The 21,666-nt window shown below is 31.2% G+C and overlaps 1 protein-coding gene and 1 long non-coding RNA gene across 5 annotated transcripts; both read right to left on the bottom strand.

The window, feature by feature from the left end:
- Nucleotides 1-388: 388 nt before the first annotated feature.
- Nucleotides 389-5,859, bottom strand: LOC144553738 (uncharacterized). Its single transcript, XM_078301942.1, has 3 exons — nucleotides 5,756-5,859; nucleotides 1,608-2,502; nucleotides 389-1,003 (listed from the first exon to the last, which is right to left on the bottom strand). Exons 2-3 carry the CDS (start codon nucleotides 2,220-2,222, stop codon nucleotides 389-391), a joined length of 1,230 nt encoding a protein of 409 aa, XP_078158068.1. The 5' UTR covers nucleotides 2,223-2,502; nucleotides 5,756-5,859.
- A 7,631-nt stretch (nucleotides 5,860-13,490) lies between these two features.
- On the bottom strand, nucleotides 13,491-17,676 carry LOC144554508 (uncharacterized). 4 transcript variants are annotated; one of them, XR_013511624.1, is made up of 10 exons: nucleotides 17,465-17,676; nucleotides 17,238-17,360; nucleotides 17,027-17,128; nucleotides 16,793-16,933; nucleotides 15,395-15,651; nucleotides 14,806-14,869; nucleotides 14,513-14,615; nucleotides 14,300-14,398; nucleotides 14,010-14,057; nucleotides 13,491-13,634 (listed from the first exon to the last, which is right to left on the bottom strand). It is a non-coding gene; the product is annotated as an uncharacterized LOC144554508 (long non-coding RNA). The 4 variants fall into 4 exon arrangements; XR_013511622.1 differs by having other exon boundaries at nucleotides 17,238-17,676; XR_013511623.1 differs by having other exon boundaries at nucleotides 17,027-17,360.
- Between the last annotated feature and the right edge of the window lie 3,990 nt (nucleotides 17,677-21,666).

The following is a 21,666-nucleotide window of genomic DNA, read 5'->3' as shown; positions in this document are numbered from 1 at the left end:
TTTTTTTCGACTCAGCTATTCGTAAAAAACAAAGGCCATACAGTCCAAAGTCGTTGCGTAATTAATTTCATAATTACGTACAGATATCATTCTGCATATGTTTTCTATTATAATAGCGACGGTCAAATTATAATTAAATAAAATTATGTAAGAATCTGGTTCGTCCAGGACAAATTAAGTTCCTACTCGTTATAGGAGTAAGAAATTAAGAAAAAGAAACAACAATTATGAGCAAGTCCAACTAACTAATTAAGTACATATATAGGAAAAATTAATGTTCCGTAATATAATAAATAAAATAAGATAAGGAAAAAAATGTTATTATATTAATTATTTAGTACAATAAAATCAACGTGGATATAGAATCGCACTGATAATGTATGTAGAGTTACAGGAAGGCCAGGAAGAAGATGATCATGAAAGACACGACAATTGATGTCATTATTTGATAAAAATATGCATCACGAGAAGGACTAGCTATTAAATAGACTTGTGTCATGGCAATACTACAAATTCCGGCAGGAGATCCAAAAAACAGAGTTATAACAATGATGAGGACAGCGATAGGGTAGCAAACTGGAGCAAGTGTCAAATACAACCCCAATCCAAATGTCACAATCATACTACTCAATGCCAACATAAATGAAATTGTTGCAAAGGGGATGGCGCTGTTAAATTTGTCATTCAAAGCGGTCAAAAGAAGCGAAAATAAGCTCATGGACCCTTGTATAAATGCTAAGGTGTTCGCTATAATAAATGCCCGGAACATATATCTTCTCCCTAGAATTGGTGTACCATGGTCTTGGTTGTAACCTCCGGGGATTGTGAAAGCGGCAGCAAATGCTACAGTTGTGATAAGTACGGAGCCCAGTCCAATGACTTGAGTTCTCTCCCATCCATCTTTTCTGCTGAACTGTGGTACCATTACATCCTCAAACCACCTTCGAGTAAATTTATTACCTTCAGTCTTAACGTACTTGCTAATATCGCGATCACGAATATTCTGGAAAAGACAACAGCTATATAAAGTTCATATTCGCAAATTCTAATATTAAATAAAGTGCAAATGGAAAATCTATATATTTGTGGTATTGGGTCATCGATCCTCCAATACACTCAAAAACTTTAGAAGATCCATATAGTCACTAAAATCATAGAAGGAATGTAAAGAACAAAAACAAAATTTATTGGTGCAGGCATTAAAGTAATAATTTTTAATCGTCAGATATAGTAAAGAACACATAGTTTGGACTCGTAGAGTCAAAAAATGAATAGATTTTTTTATCAGTAAAGTAAAAAAATGTTTTATTCTTTTGGTAATGGTTAATCTAACGGTTTATATCAATTCAAATATTTTTTGGTGAAAAATGGTGTACTAGATTAAAATAAATATTCGGGTTGTACTACATTGGCAGCATAATATATTCTCAGACAAATTTATACAAATATTTATTATTCATTGAGCCTCTGATCAAAAGTATATATGGACTTTGCCTATATATACTACGAGCATTAAGTCACGTTGGTAGTATTAGCATTAGCAACAACAAGTTAACTAAAATTAACAGGAAACATTTTTTTTTATGTTTTCTTTAATTGAGACATACCTCAATAGTTCTTACTACTTGATCGGCGGAAATTTCGAATGGTGTCTGGCCTCTTTTGTTTGGGACTGTTTCTGCAACTTGATAGTATTCCCAAATAGCACTCATAATTGCCCCGTGTCCCTTTCTTGCTGCAATATGAAATGGTGTATCTCCTTCATAATTCGTTGCAGTAAACATTCTTTCTATCTTTTCTCTGAATCTGGCGTTTTCAAATACAAATACAAAATAAAACATATCTAAATGATTCTCTTCTGCAGCAATGTGAAAAAGATTTCTCCCAAGAGAATCCCGCAACTCCACATCATTAGGGTAATTTTCAAAGAAATCCTTTACCAGGTATTGGTTGCCCATCCTTGCGGATTGATGAATGGGAAACATTCCATCCGAAAATGGAGTGCATGCAAGAGTTGGGTCAACTTCTAACATGGTCTGTACCATACTATTATGTCCTTCGGTTATAGCCATGAACAATGGAGATTCCATTTTGTCGTTCACTTTGTAGGCAGCTTCTTGATCCAAGTTCATCAGCCTGCGGCCAATAGCTCTATGATCATGTCTTGCAGCAATATGCAATGCTGTACGTGTCCCCATTTTTATTTCTTTCTTGGAGAGCATCTTTCACGACGACACGATCACTTTGAATGAGGTTCTGGATGACCTTCTCATTACCAACCTTTGCAGCACAGTATAGAGGGGTCTCGGACATGTTGTTCTGTGCTTTCAGCAGAGACATGTCTCTTTTAAAAACCATCAAAGCTAGCTCATTGTGCCCCACAGTAATAAGTAGGTGAAGAATTGTGTCTCCAATACGAGTTGTACTTCGGAGCTCAGATTCGACAGTCTGGTTTTCTATGTTTATTTCTTCCGGAGCAGAATGAGAGTCATCTATTGTCACCTGATTAGACAATGTAAATTTTCATTACATTCAAATTGAGTAATTGAGAGAGAGAGAGAAAGAGTAATTGAGTAAGGCTACCATGCTTTGCAAATTAAAGTGGGTGTTTTAATTTCCACTCATAACTCTAGTTTCAAAGTTCAAAACGTCGATCCGAACTATTCAAGTTGATATCCATATTAAATTGTGCTTGGAGGCCAAATTTTATATTTTTTAGGAATTTTTTACTATTATTTTAGAATTTTTCAAAATCAGTGTTTTTCAGAAAATTCTGGACCATCAAAAACAGTGATTTTAAAAAATTCTACAAAAAAAGTAAAAAATTTTCAAAAAATATAAAATTTGGTCTCCAAGCACAATTTAATATGGATATCAACATGAACTGTTCGGATCAACGTTTTGAGCTTTGAAACTCAGATATAAGTGCAAATTAAAACACCCACTTTAATAATTTGCAAAGTATGGTAGTCTTACTCATATATATACATATATATATATAGAGGGTGTGTGTGTATATATATATATATATATGCATTAGTACGGAGTCATTAGTTAGAAACATAATACAATGTGACGGGGTTATTAATTAGTTACAAACAATATTTATGAAAATCAAAACAGTCAACGTTAAAAGAGAGACAAGTTCAATTGTTGTGCGTGCCCTTCAATGAAATTATGATTCGACTATTTTCAATATGTGTAAATCATAAATATTAGTTTTTTGGTTGAATAAAAAAATTGAGAAACTGGTCTGCATAAAATAACGTAATTTAATTTGGAACTTAAAATTGAAAATAATTAGAAATATTATTCCATTACTAGTGCATGCAAATCTTAAATTTGCAACTTTACAGGTGACTTCCAAGAGAAAAGTAAGAAAAGATATATTATTTCTCAATTTTGAATGGTGACACTGAGTGACTAGATTAATTAAATAGCCTAATAACCACAATTTTATTGCCTATATTTGTAATTACTTGTACTAGAAAATTGCTATAAACTGATACAATACATAAAAATAAAATTACCAGTCCTTAGAGGGGTTAAGAGGTAAGAGAGTGAACATGTGCTTAAAGGGGCGAATCGGTTATCAGATTGTGAGGTTAGAGGAGAAGAGATGGACAGAGAAGAAGAACGAAACAAGCCAAAATATGAGGAGACTGGAGAGTAAACATCAGGTAGGGGTAGAGAGGGAGAGAAAGAGAGAGAAATGTGGGCCCCATAAGAATATTTTGTTTATAATTTTAGAGGAGCATTTTGTTTGAAATTTTTTTAAGGTAAAACAATTTGTAAAATTTCGCTAACAAAACAGTGGAACTAGTATTCACCCATTCCAATGCTGAACAAGATAAAAAATAATATGCTTAATTATAACCTGAATATGTGTTAATTCCTCACCCAAATAATAATAATAACAATAATGGGGAATTTTCACATATATCTCTCAAAAACTTCAAAAATTACGTATTTACCCTCTAAACTTCAAAACTCACAAATTTACCCAATTTATTTCTTTTACATTAAAACTCATTCTAAATTTATAAAATACCATTTTTACCCTTTCTTAAAACATTAAAATGCCAGTCGGACTCAAATTTGAATGCGAAGGGTTCCTCTATTGTCTGATATGTACGCATCATAGTAAGATCTATGTGCGTCGCTTCAATATCTGTATGTGTTCGCTATAACATTTGTGCTTAAATATCTGTGTGTGCTCGCTTCGAGATTCATGATGATCTAGCATGCACAGATCTTAAAGCAGATCGGATGGTAGAGGAATCATTCATATTTAAATTTGAGTCTGATGAGCATTTTATTCTCTTAATAAAGAGTAAACTGGATATTTCATAAATTTAGAATGTTTTAATGTAAAAGACAATAAAATGAGAAAATTTGTGAGTTTTTAATAGAGGGAGGAATACGTAATTTGAAGTTTTTGAGGGCCGGGTGCGTATACATGAAATTCTCCCAAAGAAAAAAAAAAAACAATAAGGATACCATGAATATAAATGATAATAATATTAGCAATAGCAGCAGGCTTGGTGGTGTTGATGTTTGTAGTGGTTTATAAATTTCAATTAATATTGTATCGGCCTGATAGGATCCCAGTCCTCCTCATTAAGATATGTGTGCGTTATATCTGCACAAATATTAAACGGGTGCGTACAGATCTTAACTAATATTGTTCCCTCCAGTTAAACCATTAAGACCCAAGTATTGTTCCCTTCTGTTAAACCATTAAGATCTACATATAAGTTATTAATCTTTACATTGACTTTTATTTTTGTGTAAAATTAAAGGGGATGATTCTTTTTTTTAAACTCACTCTTATCTTGCATGACTTGAAGGAGCCGTCAGCACTGGTACTAACCGATAAAATAGAGATGAAAGAGGAAACAATGCAATGTTTGGGTGTGAAGCTTGGAATAGGTTGTTCGTTAGGTTAAAACTGTTCTCTCTAAATTTCTGATGAAACTTTTCCTTCAATAGCCTATAGGTACATTTTAAAAGTTCACAAGTAGTTGTAAAATTGATTAGGTATCAGTTGTTTGGTATCTAAAATGAACAATATTTTGATTTTCTTGAATTTGATGGGTTTCTTTTCCACTTTGTTTTTAAAAAAAAAAAAAAACTTAAGTGTGGTGAAGTTAATTTTAAATATAGAATAATTATAGTTGCTTATAAAATGAAATTTTGTTTTCTAATAATAAGTTAATTTTAAATATAGAAAAAATTTCTATCACATTATAATATAAGTTACGTATACATTATAATATGAGACACTTTTCGCGAGGATAAAAAAAATGACTTTTCACGACGGAGTACCGTTATAAATGCGCTTTTTCCCTCGCGAAAAGTGTCGACTTTGTTGTTGTATATACCCAATTAAAAGTTACCTTCTTCTGAATGATAAAGAAATAATACTAATATCTTTAAGTCAAACTTTAGTAAACAAACGAATGTTAAGAAATTATGTACTTAAATATTTGGATAAACACTAGAAAATTCTGTTACAAATTATAATAACAATAAGAAGAATAACAACGTTAATGACAATAATAACCATAATAATGAAAACAACAACGACAATTAATAACAATAACAATGTAAATAAAATAAAATAAAATAAAAACAAAATTTAATATTTTTTAGTATTATTTCACAGGGCCAGCATGCGTTTCCCTGAGTTCATTCTTTTTAGGTTGGTAGATTACAACACCATATAAGCAAGCAATAGTTTCTGAAATATTACCTGGATTTCTATTTGTTCTTCCACTTGTAGTTCAAGACGTCGTGTTAACACTTCTCTGTCGCCTTTCATTACTGCTCTGAAAAGATCAACAGGCATAATTGGACTAATACTCTGGGAGGATTGCATAGCCATTACTATTACGTTTAGCTTCAATTGCTCTTACAGCTCTATCACAAAGAAGGATAGTTTTTTTGGGGGAATAGTGCGGTATGAATATCAATAACGGGCTATATATACCTCACCACATGTTGTATCATGGCGAATATTTTAGAGTGTGTAATATTTGTTTAATTTATAACTTCTGACCGGAAAATGTCTCTGAACTGAAATGGCATTTCAGTCTCGGGCAAGACTGAAATGCCATTTCAGTCTCGGACAAGACTGAAATGCCAATTTAATTTGGTCCAGTGATATTTTTTTTATCAAGACAACAGCAGACTCTTTCCCTTCTTTTTCCCTTCGTTTTAAGCTGGAAGAAAAAAAAATGGTGGCTAAAGAGTTGGAGGGTGAAGAAGGGTGTTTATAACGAAACTCTAAAAAAGAAAATTACATAGGACCGGAATGCCAATTCGGTCTTAGGTAAAAAAAATATTGGATTGAAATGGCATTTCTGTCTAGGGTATTACACCAATGACTACACATTTTTTTTTAAATCTTTGAAATCATTAGAGACTGAAATGTCATTTCGGTCCTCCAAAAAAAAATGTCGGACCTAAATGATATTTCAGTTCTTACAGTTTTTATAAAAAAAAAGTAATCATGTTGGTTTCATAAAAATATTTTTTTAATTATGGTTTGAAAAAAAATTCCTGTTTCTCTTCCTACAATTTTTAAAGGTTAATGAGTTGTCTTGTTAAAAAAAAAATTAGAATTTATATGATACATTGTTCACCTTCATTCGCTCAAAAAGGACGACTCCTATATATTTGAAAAGTATAATATTTTTATGAATTCCATAGAAAAAGGAAAAATATATACGTAATTATGTTAACAACAGTTAGGACCCCTCTTTTTTACATATCTAATTTTGCAGGTTGATAAGGAAGCCACGACACAGCTTAAGTAGTGGACCTGCTGTTATCTATGACAGAGATGGATTCAAGCGTGGAAACTCATACTCCAGTTTATGAAGCTAGCAACCGCTCAAATTCCAATGTTTGAAGAAGAGGTGAATGAGGGTGATTTAGTAGTTTGGGAAGAGTTTGGTAATAATTAGAAGCATATATAGTTTGCTTTTTCGTAATGCAGTAGTGCTATTAAGTTTGTGTTTTTTTATGCTGTTTTTGTTTGCTGTTTTGGGTATGCATGTTTTTGTGTGTACATGTAGTAAACTGATGTATGATTTTATTTGATTTTGGTATCTATTTTAGATACTAGGTCAGGTACATTTTAATTTCTTAATGAAATCGGTAGATCATTCCACTATTTTTCAAAAACAAAAAAAATCCTCATAATTGTTTTATTAGAACTGAAGTACTATTTTTTTTTTTTTTTGCTTAATTAGCGAATCTGATGGGGTCATATCGTTATCAATAACTCAAATTTAGAGTTAATACAGAAACAATTCAGACCGTCTGATCCGCAGTAGATCCAATATTACACAATAAAATGGGGGCTTAAACCAAATATACACAATAAATTGGGGCAGTTGATAATTCTCCTTCTAAATATATATACAGGTTTTGTGCTTCTCTATTGATCACTGAATAAGCTCATGCCTATTGGTTGGTCCCATTAAATTGAATACGTACTACATGTTGTCAGTCAAGATAAGTTAATTTTAGAAAAAGTACGAAGTAATTTATAATTCAATAATTTGAGTCTACTATATAAAGTAATGTGAATTAATGTGAATTATTATCATTGGGGTCATGATTCTAAAGTTTAACATTTGCACTTATTTTTGTCTTTAACATCAACATATATAGATTTCAATTCGGCATCAATCCGGGCTGTTGCAGGATGGTTTCAGGTCCGAGATCAGCACGGTTGCCATTGCTTAGTTGCTACTGTTAATTTATTCAAGTTTAAGAACAGTAGAAAGGAGCAATAGGGAAAGGAGATAATAATCAGTGCAAGCAAAGCAAAGCACATGTCCGATTATGGTGGAATATAGTTTTCACTTTCGTCTAATTAAAGACCAATTTGGCCACATCTTTGAGCAAAGCACAAAAACAAAGAGAACGAATATATTTACTTAAAGCAAAGCATAAAAAGGAGAGAAAGAAAAAGAGAATGCAGCAGTTGTTGGCTATAGAAGTGTGAAGCAATGAGAGAAAAAAAGCTTCAGTCTCTACTACTAGAATCTGGATTTATTGCATGGGTAAAAATATTTGTTGCATGGGTAAGTAGTTTCCATGCAACAAATGATTTGTTGCATGGGTACTCTGACTTGTTGCATGGGCTTACCCATGCAACAACTCCCAAAAATGTCAGTTACATGAATAACCCATGCAACAAGTCAAAAATTGAGTAGTTGCAACCAAGGTTGTTGCAACGGTATTTTTTTGGCCTTGTTGCATGGGTAACCCATGCAACTGACAATTTTAGAGGTTGTAACATGGATAAGCCGATGCAACAAGTCAAAAATTGAGTAGTTGCAACGGGGGTTGTAGCATGGGTAAGCCGATGCAACAAGTCAGAATTCAAAAGAATAAAAAATACTTTAATCGATGGAATAAAATTTGTAAACAAATTAATAAGGATGTTAAAAAATAATATATTTTGTTAAATACAAATAAAACTATAGCCTATCTTTAGTTTAAATACAATTAAAATTACTTTGAAGCTTCAGTCCATCATTTTTCAATCCCGCACTCATCTTCGCGTCAACCTTTATAGGTATAAATAATAGTTGAAAAATAAGATATTAATACTTTGATGTGTAATTTGTTATGATTATCCCTTTTTCAGTCTCTCAATCATTTCTGAAGCAACCTTCCTCTAATTAAGTAGTAGGGATTTAGATAGCTTTGAATAATAATTATCGTGTAAAATACATATATTGAACAATCATAAATAATTTTAATGATCTTTGAATAATAAATTAAAACCATAATCCATTAAAAAAAAAGCAAACACACACAATAAATAGTAAATGCATTTTAAAATATTTATATGGGTAATTCTTGAATAATCTTTTAAGATTTTGAAAAAATCTAACACTATTTATGGTCAATCTGTATGGGTGCATCATCGATGTTTTGGCAATAACAAAGTTATGGCCATTTAGAGAGCTTGGGTGTGTCATCGATGTTATATGAAAAACAAGATTTTTGTGTGATATAAAATATATTTTGCATGAAATAACTTTTACTACTTTTATATATCTGTTTATTTTCTTGTAAATGTGATCAAGGTGCAAAATTATAGAAAATTTCTTGCTTAATTCAATTAACATATGAAATGGAATATATCCTAATCAATTGTCTTTTTTAGATATTGGAAAATATAAAAGATGAGGGTTTCAATGCCTCATGTTTTTCATATCTCATCATACCTCATATTTTATATCTTCATTTTCAAAGTCTAAATTGTCGATTCAAACCGTTAAACATGGTATCCATACTAAAATACATCTGGGGATGAAATTTTATATTTTTCGGAAATTTTTTACTATTTATTAAGATGGGTACAAAATCACTTTTTTTGGACCGTTAAAAAAATAGTGATTTTATTCCCATCTTAAAAAATAGTACATAAATTCCAAAAATTATGAAATTTCATCCTCAATCATATTATAGTATGGATATCATGTTCAATGGTTCGGATCGATAATTTAGACTTTGAAAATAAAGATATAAAATATGAGGTATTAAGAGTATGAATGGCATGAGACATTGGAACCCTCTTCATATAAAAATCACTGTTATGTTTTTAAATAATGACCAAAGTTGTCAATCTATATTGCATTAAATAAGAGTGTGTTGCATCAGTAGTTACATGCTCAGCTTTCAACTCAAACCACGGTTAATATCAAGAAACTTATTTGCAGCAAACCCAAATTTGAAAATCATGGTTATTATATCAATAGAGAAAATTACACTTTAGTCCAGACAGTTTCTAAAAATTGCTTTCGTTGTGAATAAGAAGTCTTTAATTCATACCACACTTCACTTTACCTGTATCCTTCCTTGGGACATATCAGTATCAGTGTTTTTCTGTTGTAGTAACCCGCATGTACTAGTTTTCGTTACTGAATTTAGATTTGCATTCCCCTCTCGGTTTATAATACATCAGCCAAAGTTTTCTCATCTATACCACTATAGTAGCTAGTATCTTGACCTGAGTCTTTCAATTGCGGAAGATTAATTTCATAAGAAAAAGAGACTTTTCCTACGAATCAAATATTATTGTTACACCAAAACAAAATTTCATGTAGTTGTACCCAAAACCATAGATAAAAGTTTCATGATTATTGTCACACCAAAACAAATTCTCATGAACTTTACCCAAAACCATAGTTCAAAAAATCGGCCGATTCCGAGTCAAATCGGCCGATTCAACTTGGAATCGGACGGAACCGGGCCGATTTTTGCCCGATTCTCGAGTTTATGCAATTTTCTCAAAAAAAATCGGATGAACAGTGACGAAATCGGCCGATTTTCCGGCTGATTTACACCGATTCAAGCCGATTTAAAGCAAATTGAGCCGATTTAAAACAAATTGTGCCGATTTAAAGTTTTTTTTCTTAAATCTCATTAACCTGGATTGTGCTCTGCCGTAGGAGGAGATGATTCCCTGGAGGAGAAGGCTGAAGACCGGCTGAGGAGAAGTTTCATGGAGATCGCTGGAGAGAAGTTTTATGGAGTCGCTCCCTGTTTCTTGCGTGAACGAGAAAGAAGGGAAAAAGAGAAGGATAGCTCAGGGGGCCAGTATTATTTGAGCTTTGAGATTCGTGCAGAACTTATTTGAACGGTTTTGATTTTTCAACGAGTCACGCAAAATATGAAATATCTCAAAGGATGAGAATTCGGTGCCGGACCCGAAATTTTTATTCAAATGGGTTTAAATCCCTTCCTTTCATCAATTCAAAAATCAAAGTGTAGGATGAGTTCAAGATTCGTGTTGGGATTAAATCCAATGGTCCAACCAACCCAGAACTTAATATGTGTTCATTTAATTTATTAAAAATCTGTTTTCGTCCAAATTTCGAATCGAAGATTCATAACAATTTATAATGTCGTACAAGTATTATTATGTGTTTATAATTTGATTTTTAGATCCGACTAATTAAATTTCGAGTAGTATATATATATATATATATATACATTTAATTACCAAATCAATTTATAATTCCTAATTTAATTATTCTTAGTTAGAATTCAATTATTTATTTATTTAAATGATTTGATTTATTTCCTTTCTTAGTTTCACGATTGCAACGAATTTTAGATTTACCGAATATTTACACTTTATTTATGGTGCTATATTTTATCTTATGTTTTTAATCTCCAATTTTTAATGTACGAATTTGATTCGTTTATATTTCTAAATTTTAGATTCATTTTATGTTACTCAGATAAATTTGATCGTTCATTAGTCTAATAAAAAATTTAATTAGGCGAAATGATCAACTTAATAATTAAATCATGTTTTAAAATTTTGGAATATAACACTTAATTAACATAGTTTTTTTTACAAATTATTATTATCAATTTTTCCCTATTTTTTTTACTACAAAACAAGGCTTCTGCCAAAAATATCCGAGTTACTGATCCGATTCTTCCGATTCCGGTCGATTCATCCAATTCTGACTCGACGGTCAAAAATCCGATTCCGATTCCGATTCCGATTTTTTGAACCATGCCCAAAACCATAGATAAAAGTTTCATGATTAACAAGGTTCTAAATAGCATTTATCGCGTCATAGCGGGAAGCCAAAAAAAAAAGCTATAGCGAATAGCGTCGCTATAGCGAAAGCTATGCCACATAGCGTTTTTTTTTTATTTTTATAAAAATTATATCATATATTTGTACTAAATATCAACATTATCTAAGTCTCATAGAATAATAAATAACATCAAATTGATTAAAAAATTATAGTATTCATATTGAACCAATACAAAGTCCAAATTGCGACTCAAAATATCCATAGTATTACTAATATCATAAACTATCGATCTTTTTCTATTCAAAATATATTAAGCATCATGACATAATATATCTTTTTTCTATTTAAATTTCAAAATAACCTAGACATCATGGCATAATTAATTTTCTTAATCTGTTCAAAATATTCAAACTACCATATAGTAAGTATCATTTTGTTACTTCAAGAAATATCTTAATATATTTAATCTGAGTCTTTATTTAAAATCCATATAAATTAAAAAAAAAAAAAAACAGCTCATGTTGCATATCGCGCTGTAGCTTCCTTATTTGATTTCGTTTGATGGATCTCTCATTTAATAATTAATAATTTTTTTTATCAAAATAATAATTAATAATTTAATATAAAGCTTAGTACGTCAATTATAAAAAAAAATCACAGTTAAAATCTATCTGAGCCTTTATTTAAAGCCCATATAAATTGAAAAAAAAAAAAAAAAAACAGCATGTTGCATAGCGGGCGCTATTTGGGCTACACGCTATGCGCTATAGCGGCACTACACCAAAATTCACTTCGGGCAACCAAAAAATTGGTTGCAATAGCTATTATTTGGTTGCAATAGACTGATTTCGCAACCAAAATAATTGGTTGCGGGTCGTTGCAATAGTTTTGGTAGCAATAGATTTACAACCAACTCTTTGGTTGCAATAAAAAATTGTTTATTGCAACCATAATTTGGTTGCTATACTGACGTGGCAATAAAGTTTGCAACCAAATGAATGGTTGCTATTGTGTATTTATCGCAACCAAAAATGGTAGCGATAAACTAGTATTCGCAACCAAACAATGGTAGCAATAAAATTATATTGCAACGAAATCCATGGTTGCAACTTGTGCAATTGTTGTAACCAAATTTTAGTTGCATAAAATGCGTAGCAATAATTTATTGCAACAAAATAAATGGTTGCTATTGCGCATTTATCGCAACCAAAAAAGGTAGTAATAAGATAGTATATCGCAACGAAATCCATAGTTGCAACTTGTGCAGTTATTGCAACCATTATCGCAACCGAAAAATAGTAGTAATAAGATAGTATATTGCAACGAAATTCATGGTTGCAACTTGTGCAGTTATTGCAACCAAAGTTTAGTTGCATGGAATACGTAGCAATAATCTATGGCAACCAAATATATGGTTGCTATTGTACATTTATCACAACCAAAAAATAGTAGCAATAAGATAATATATCGCAACGAAATCCATAGTTGCAACTCGTGCAATTCTTGCAACCAACTTTTAGTTGTACTAAATTCATAGCAATAAACTATTGCAACTAAATAAATTGTTGCTATTGCGCATTTATTGCAACCAAAAAAATAGTAGCAATATTATAATGTATCGCAACAAACTCTATAGTTGCAACATATAAATTAAATGCAACTAAATTTTTGTTGCAATTAATAATTCTAATGCAACCATAAATATTTTTATAATGGCGCAATTTAATAATTCTAATGCAACCATAAATATTTTTATAATGGTGTAATTTCAAATTTTGGTTTTGGTATGCATGCGTAATTTTAATATTTGTTGTAATTAGTCATTTTATTAATTCTCATTTGAATAAATACTCTTGAATTTATAATATAAACTATAATATAAAAATAAGACAATAATTGATAAAAAATAAATTCATAATACATTAACATATATCATTCAAATTTACAACGATAATAACAAAAAAAAAAAGCGCTGTTATCTAAAGAGAAAGTGTAGAGGTGATCCCTTGAAGGTATTGATGAAAGTATAACTAAACACTTGACAATCTGCACACATTAAATAAAACAAAAAATAAACATAAAGAGTTAACTCCACTTAAGTAGACTTAAGTAGACTTAACAACTGTGAAACAGTTGAACAAAATAATTAATAAATGAGTAAGTATATACTTGATATATAGCAGTGGGTACTTTAGCAAAGTAAACAAAAGGAAAGTACATGGATTGATCCACATATAAGTACTTGTCATGGTAGCTTTGGAATTTTGTCACATGCAAAATGTTTCTTATTGATAGGTCCCTGTTACAGACAAAATCTAACTTTGAAATTCTTCGAGAAGCACCTAGTGTACACGAATTAGATAAGCTTTCATTGTGGTTCCCAGCAGCTGCTACACAATTTTGAGGGAAAAAAAATAATACCTAATCTTGATCTTCAATATGAACTCTGTTCAATTGGCAAAATATTCACTGAAATTAAAAAAAAAAAGTTAAAAAGAGCAGAGACACGGGTCCCACTAATATCCTGTTCAATTTATCACAAACAAAGTTGTTTTTGCTTCATTCATGAATTTAATCATTTAAATTTGTCTTTCTTTCTTTCTTTCTTTCTATATGCATTAAATTGTTACATATATATATATATATATATATACCAACAAATTAAACAAAACTTGCTGATTCAGATAGAACAGAACATAGAGTTCACCTACCTTAATGGCAGGCATTCGGTCAAACACCTTGTGTGCATGATCAAGGTCCAAGCAATTCAACACATGCAAGTTGCACGAATCCTGATGTTGATGATCTCCCTCCACGAATAGAAAACAATTAAAAATCAGTTGAAACACTATTAGATCCGATCTGATCATATCAGATCCATACAAAACAAAACAAATAACACAATAAGAATTCATAAAACTCACTTGGCATCGGCTTTCCTTCGCTTCTCAGCACATGTTCTGACGTACGTACCAATCCGCGCTATCCATTCTCATTTTTCTTTTAAACATTCCAAAGCCCAAAAACCTAGCAATTGTTAAATTTTCTGCATAAAACCCTCTGACAGGGGACTACATATGCCACAATTTCAGATTTTAAACCCCCAAAGTTTTAGAAAGTTTGCATATAAATACTTGGAATCAAAACAGTTAGTCTAGCAAACAGAGCATGCATATGAAACGAAACAAATCATGCTTAGTAAGAAAATTTAACTCACATGGCATCAATTAGCTTTCTTTCCCTTCTCAGCCCGCGTTCCCTTCATCACGATTGACATCGTCCTGAAATAAACACAATACAATATTTTTAATGTAGAATCAAAATTACACAACTGGAGTTTCCAGATAAAAAAAATCTAAGATCAGCTTAGAAATGATACAATAAGCTGGATCTGCATTGCTTTTCATTTAACAGTAAAGTAATCTACCAGGTACAAAAACAGCGGTTTCATAATCCCACTAGTACACATTATCATACTAAAGTTATAATCAATCAAATTTACTAAAATTTGATTTAATTTGATTGTTTCAAACACAAGTGATTGAAAAACATGGTGAATTTATTTTAGAAAAGTGATAAGAAACCAGAACAGAAAAGTGGTAAGAAAAACATGGTGAATTTATAACTCAACTTCCATTCTAACAAGTTCACCATTTATATCTAGCAATTAGCCATAAAGTAACTAGAACAGCACATACAGTTTCTCTCATTTGATCAAACAAACTGAAAACTAAGCTCAACTATCCTCAACCAAACTTAATATCAGCATTGAATAACCAAAAAAAATAGGTCCGAAGAAATCTTACCGAGAGAGTCTTGCTTGAGTGAGCTTGCTGTTGCGGTAAGGCACGTGAGAGTTCTTCTGGGCAAGGGAGGCAATGACGTCTCCTACGGCAAAGAGAGATTTGTTGATGTGTGTTGCCTCCTTCAAGCACTCTCCCTTGGCCTCTGACTTGTTGACCTTTTTGCATTCTTCATTCCTGCCAGGTCAACAAGGTGAATGCCCCCTCTGAGCATTGTGCCACTCGTCAGATCTCTTCCTTGCACATGCACTGTAAGGCAACTGCACACATGACCCGCAATCTTTCATTTCAGTATTGCATCATTTGGAAGTAATTTCAAACATAATATGTATAGAGTGAGGCTATGGATGGTACTATGCATAGCACAGATTAGTCTGTACTATGGAACAATATCCGCCTTTTCAAAGTCCAGATGGTTGATCCGAACCATATAATATGATTTGTATATGAAAATGTACTTGAAACCTAACTTTTTACATTTTTTAGAATATTTTTACTATTATTTTAGATAGGCAGAAAATCACTACTTTTTAATGATCTAAGAATATTTAGATCACGTGATTTTCTAACTATCTGAAAAAATAAAAAATAAAAAACAAAAAAATAAAATTCTAATTTTTTTTTATAAAATTTGATCTACAAGTACATTTTTATATAGATATCATGTTGAATGGTTATGATCAACTTTTTGGACTTTGAAAATAGAACTATTGATCCATAGTATGGGCCAATATGCGCTATGCATATAGCATAGCCTCACTCAAATATGGAATCTTTCTATTTGTAATTATCTCTCACTTTACTTTGAAATAAATGACAAAACCTCCAATTTCACTCTGCACTATAGATTGTAATGACAGTATCTAAAGTTACAATCCCGGATTAAAACCCTAGATTTCTGTGACAGAAACAAATCCCAAAATAGAAGTGAGCTTCTAAATTTTCAATCTTTAGCTAAATTTTCAAATCCCAAAACATGTTCATGAATGTCCCTCCCACCTAATTACAAAATCAAAGAATGAGCAACAAAAAACCAAAATCTCAACGAAAATCCAAACTCAGTTTTTTAAGATATTAGTTGTAATTATGCAAATTAGTCCTTGGCTTTGTTTTATTTATATTTGTGAAATCATGCAAGCTCATGACAGTAAGCTCCCATTGGGAAATCAACTTCACATATATTATCTACATAACTTTTTCTTTATGCCTATCTACATATTTTGCCCAAAATGAAGTTTTCAGAAGATATAATTGGGAATCACAAGGCAACCATGCTAATCCATGATAATCCTTACTGCAACAATGCCTTTATAGCTCACTGAGACATTAAATCAAACACCAGCACCTTATAATCACTAAAAAAAATAGTAGACTTATTGCAGAATACTAGTAGAAAATTACCTGATCAAACATGCACTATCATATCTGATTCCCTTGAGTTCCATATGAAACAAAACAAATCAAGCTTAGTAAGAAAAGAAGATGAGATCAGGTGAGCTTTCTTTCTTTCCCTTTTCTTCTCAGAATGTCTGTCTATGTTCCCTTCATTTCAAAAACAAGATCAGAAAAGTGATAAGAAACGATGTAAGAATATTAGAAAAGTTAAGGTAAGAAAATTGGGGATAAGTAACTAACCCTGAAATGAAAAGTTTCGCTTAGACATTTTATCGAACAGTTTGTGTGCATAAGTAATAAGAAAGTATGTACTTCTTCACAGATGCCTTCTTCTTCTTTCTTCTTCACAGATCAGTTAATTGTCCCACCAGTCCATTTTGCAAATTAGCCCATTAAAATGAAACATATAGTTTAACTGAGATCTGAAAGGACCAAGAGAGAGGAAACTAACGCCTTTAGTTTTGCGGATCTGGCCTCTGAGGCCACAAATCTGACAGTTTGAGTTCAGCATGCATAGAATCAATTCGCACCTGGATCTCGTCTGAGAACTCCGACGGTCTTCCCATGATGAGAACTGCAAAAGAACCGATCAAATCAGAGAAAAGACGACAAAATTTGCAAAAAAAACGAAAAAGAAAAATCAAACGAAAATAGAGGTAGAGAGGAGGCAGTGCGAACGGGGAGCGGTTTGGGGCGACTGAATCGACTGAGGCGGGAAGAGAACGGTTCGGCGGAGGCAAAGGGGAACGGGAAAGTGAAGGTGCGGGGGACCGCGAAGGAGAGGTTGTGCGGGGGAGGGGGACTTGAAGAAAAAACCGTCTAATCTGAGAGAGGATTTTAAAAAGAAAAAGGAGACGACATGAGGGAAATGAGAGAGGTTAACCGTCTAATCTCAGAGAAGTTTTGAGAATAGTGTTAGTTAACCGTCTAACTGGACAGAGGGTTTTGGAGGAGTCCGCATCCTCTGAGGTTACATAATATTTTAGTATAGATCCAAACCGTCCGATCTGAGTTTGGATCAATCCGGTCTGAGGTGGAATGCATGAGTTTCCTTTAATAATCGTGTCAAACCAGATCGGACGGTTAGAATCTAAATCCAAAAAATTTGATACCTCAGGTGTTATCAATTCATTTTTGGAGATATCTGATAGAGAGGAAACCGTCTCTCAAGTAAAGCGAAATACTGAAGTACTGTATCAACTGTGTACCCTCAGATTTACGAAAATCAGACAGATCTACCGTCCATTTAGAATATTTTTATCAACTAAAATTACATTCGTCCCCTGAGCGCATTTAATATACATTTTCATTTTTTGATAACCATATTTATTTAAATTATACGACAACTAATAAATTGAAATTAAAATAAAAAAAATTGTACAACTAACAAAATCGGTTGGTCAACCATCAAGAGCTCAACATAAATTTATAGATATATATTTATTATTTTATTTTACATTATATTATGCTGATTATACTAAATTATACTAAAATATGCTCAATTATGCTAATTATACTATATTATACTAAAATAAACTAAATTATCCTACATTATACTAAATTATGCTAATAATACTAAAATATACTAAAATAAACTAAATTATACTAATTAATCAAAATATGATAAATTATGCTACATGATACTAAATTATGCTAATAATACTAAAATATACTAAAATAAACTAAATTATACTAATTAATCAAAATATGATAAATTATGCGAGTAAAGCTAGCGTGTGACATGCTCACCAAGAAAGTTTGGTGAGCATAACTCCAAAAGTATATCGGATCGATGTCAAATGTCAAATCCAAACCGTTGAAATCCATGTACTTCATGAGTGATGAATATACATGCAAAATTTTGAAAGTTTCGAGTTTATTTGCTACACGGTCAAGTGATCAAAGAAATAATAAAAATTGAATATATAAAATAACTTATAATAAAATGTTCATTTCTTTGACCACTTGACCGTGTAGCAAATAAAATCGAAACATTCAAAATTTTGCATATATATGCATCACTCATGAAGTACATGGATTTCAACGGTTTGGATTTGGCATTTGACGTCGATCCGATATACTTTTGGAGTTATGCTCACCAAACTTTCTTGGCGAGCATGTCACACGCTAGCTTTACTCAAATTATGCTACATGATACTAAATTATACTAAATTATACTAAGTTATACTAAGTTATGCTAATTATACTAAATTATGGTAAATTATACTAAAATATACTAAATTATCCTAAATTGTGCAAAATTATACTAAATTATGCTAAATTATGCTAATTATACTAAATTATGCTACATTATACTAAAATAAACTAAATTATGCTAATTATATTAAATTATACTAAAATAAACTAAATTATGCTAATTATATTAAATTATACTAAAATAAACTAAATTATATTAAAATAAATTAAATTATACTAAATCAAATACGTTAAATTAACCTTCATTCAGGGTTGTTTTTCCTATTAAATAAATTACCCGTTCAAAATTGAATTGCAGTTTGTCAAAGAGATCACACAATCAAATTATTAAATTATATACTATTTCACAGAAAAATAAAAATATCATGCCGCCAAAATTTTGGCCCGCATAATAAAAAATATATATACTATTAAAAAAATATCAAGTCACCGAAACTTTAGCTGGCCAGATCTAAACATAAACATTTTGTTACCTCATAGAATAAGGAGACTCTACCCACAACCTATTAAATGAAGCCATCAGAACCATTCTTCACTTATCAAACGGTCTGAAAGCTTAATACTTATAAATCACCTAATACATGTACAATAATACATATGAAAAATATTTTTATTTTATATTTTTATTTTCCTTACATCTTATATGATCAAATAATCCTTATACATGTCATTTTTATAAACTTTTGTCATTATATGCACCTTCAAATTTTTAAAAAAAATTGGACCGTTCATTTTCAAGCGAGCGATCGACGGTTGATCTGAAATAAAATCATTCCAAAATTATTTTGAAATGATCAAGGAAAAGCATTGAACAAAACCAACATAGAAATTATGAAGTTTGATTGTGTCTGAGTTTCGATCCAATGTGAAGTGTGCATGGCTCTTCGATCTTTCAATATTCTGTCGGCTTGATGGATGGGCAAATAAAAATAAAATTTCATCAAACTTCGCTGCAGGAAAATAAATTCAATGTTCTTTAATTTTAACGGTTCCGATCGACCAACAGACTACGTGTTTACGTGCGTCTTCATTAACTCATAGAGCAAGAGTTTATGAAACATAGAACATAAACTCTTGCTTTGTGAGTTAATGAAGGTGCACGTAAACACGTCGTCTGTTGGTCGATCGGAACCGTTAAAATTAAAGAACATTGAATTTAATTTCTTGCAGCGAAGTTTGATGAAATTTTATTTTTATTTGCCCATCCATCAAGCCGATAGAATATTGAAAGATCGAAGGGCCATATATACTTCAAATCTGAACCGTTTGATAGATGATGTGTTGCTCTAATTACTAATGGACACCTCCAATTTAACAATACTGTGTCACTCTCTTTTTTTTTTCTCTGAACTCAGAGAGGTCCGGATGGTCCTTTGGTTCAATAACTCACTGACCATTCGATTTACATTAAGATGCGTGCGCTTTACTTCAATATACGTTGGTTGAATGCTTAATTTTCGTGCGCACATATCTTTTGAAGATTGGACGGTGATCAATCTTATTGGACTCAATTTTCGTGAGCACTTAATTTATTTTCCCGAAACAAACGGGACGGTGATGAGCTCTCCCTGCCGCTATCCAGTGATGAGTTCTCCCCTCACCTTTCTTTTTCCATGTTATGCCATTCTAAATTTATAATGAGAATCTTACTATTATGATAAATATTATTTATTTACTCGTTTGTTAATTATCACCACGCAGGAGTATTGTTTTGTGAAATTGGAGGAATAAATCTATAACTAGTTTTAAAAAAAAATTAGAAGTAAATTTTTTTTTTTGAAAAGTAAAATTAGAAGTAAATTAAAAATTAATCGGACGGACAAGCATGAAGCAAAAATATTTGGAACTTCTTGCATTATTTAATTTTCCATTTCTTGGTTGACATGCCTAAATCTCCGAATGAAGCATACAATATTTTTTTAATGAAGCAATTATTTATTTTTAATTTTCTGCCGTGATGCTTTTGTTTTTCTAAAATGCGAACATGTTGTTTTTTGTAAGTAAAAACAACCACGATAAAAATAATGTTGGCAGTATTCCTCCCAGCCTATATAAAATTCACATAATATTTGTGAAGGATGCATAAAACATAGTACGTCTTTTGTTGAAGCTATAGAATAATATATAACCGCAAGATAGTAAAAATGCAAATTGACAAACTAATCTATCTTTCTTTGTACTAATAAGTGGGACATAAGGATCTACTTTTCATAACCGCTTAAAAATTACGGAAACAAAAAATTAGCACAAAAAAATTCAAAGTGAAATGATAACATTTTATTAAGATTTTATAAAGCTTAGCATTAGCACAAAATTTTTTTTTTATTAAAATAATAATTGATATGATAGCAATTTAAAATTTCTAAACTAATATCAATTACGATAACAATCAATTAAATCCATTGATTCTCAGTTTTAATGTGTATCAAATGTAAACTATAATTGTCATTATTTGTTTTTTTTCAAATAATTTGTAAATATTTTGGGAATGTCATTCACAAATAATTTAGAAATAAAATTAGGACAAATACGTATTCGTGAATAAAAATAATTAATTTCCAATATAATTTTAACAGATAATTATTCATGATTAAATAATAATTACATTCCAATTTAATTTTGACAAATAACATTATTTTTTTGGGCGACGATTATGTTCCAAT

This window comes from Carex rostrata, chromosome 5 (assembly GCF_964058835.1).
Source record: "Carex rostrata chromosome 5, lpCarRost1.2, whole genome shotgun sequence".
NCBI lineage: Eukaryota > Viridiplantae > Streptophyta > Magnoliopsida > Poales > Cyperaceae > Carex > Carex rostrata.
Note: the sequence above shows the minus strand (reverse complement) of the source record. Positions and strands in the feature narration are given on the sequence as shown.

Excerpts from the sequence above, each read along its gene's own strand:
- LOC144553738 (XM_078301942.1), bottom strand. The coding sequence starts at position 2,222 with ATGCTCTCCAAGAAAGAAATAAAAATGGGGACACGTACAGCATTGCAT. Across the intron at positions 1,004-1,607 it reads AAGTAGTAAGAACTATTGAG|AATATTCGTGATCGCGATAT; the intron begins GTATGTCTCAAT and ends TGTCTTTTCCAG.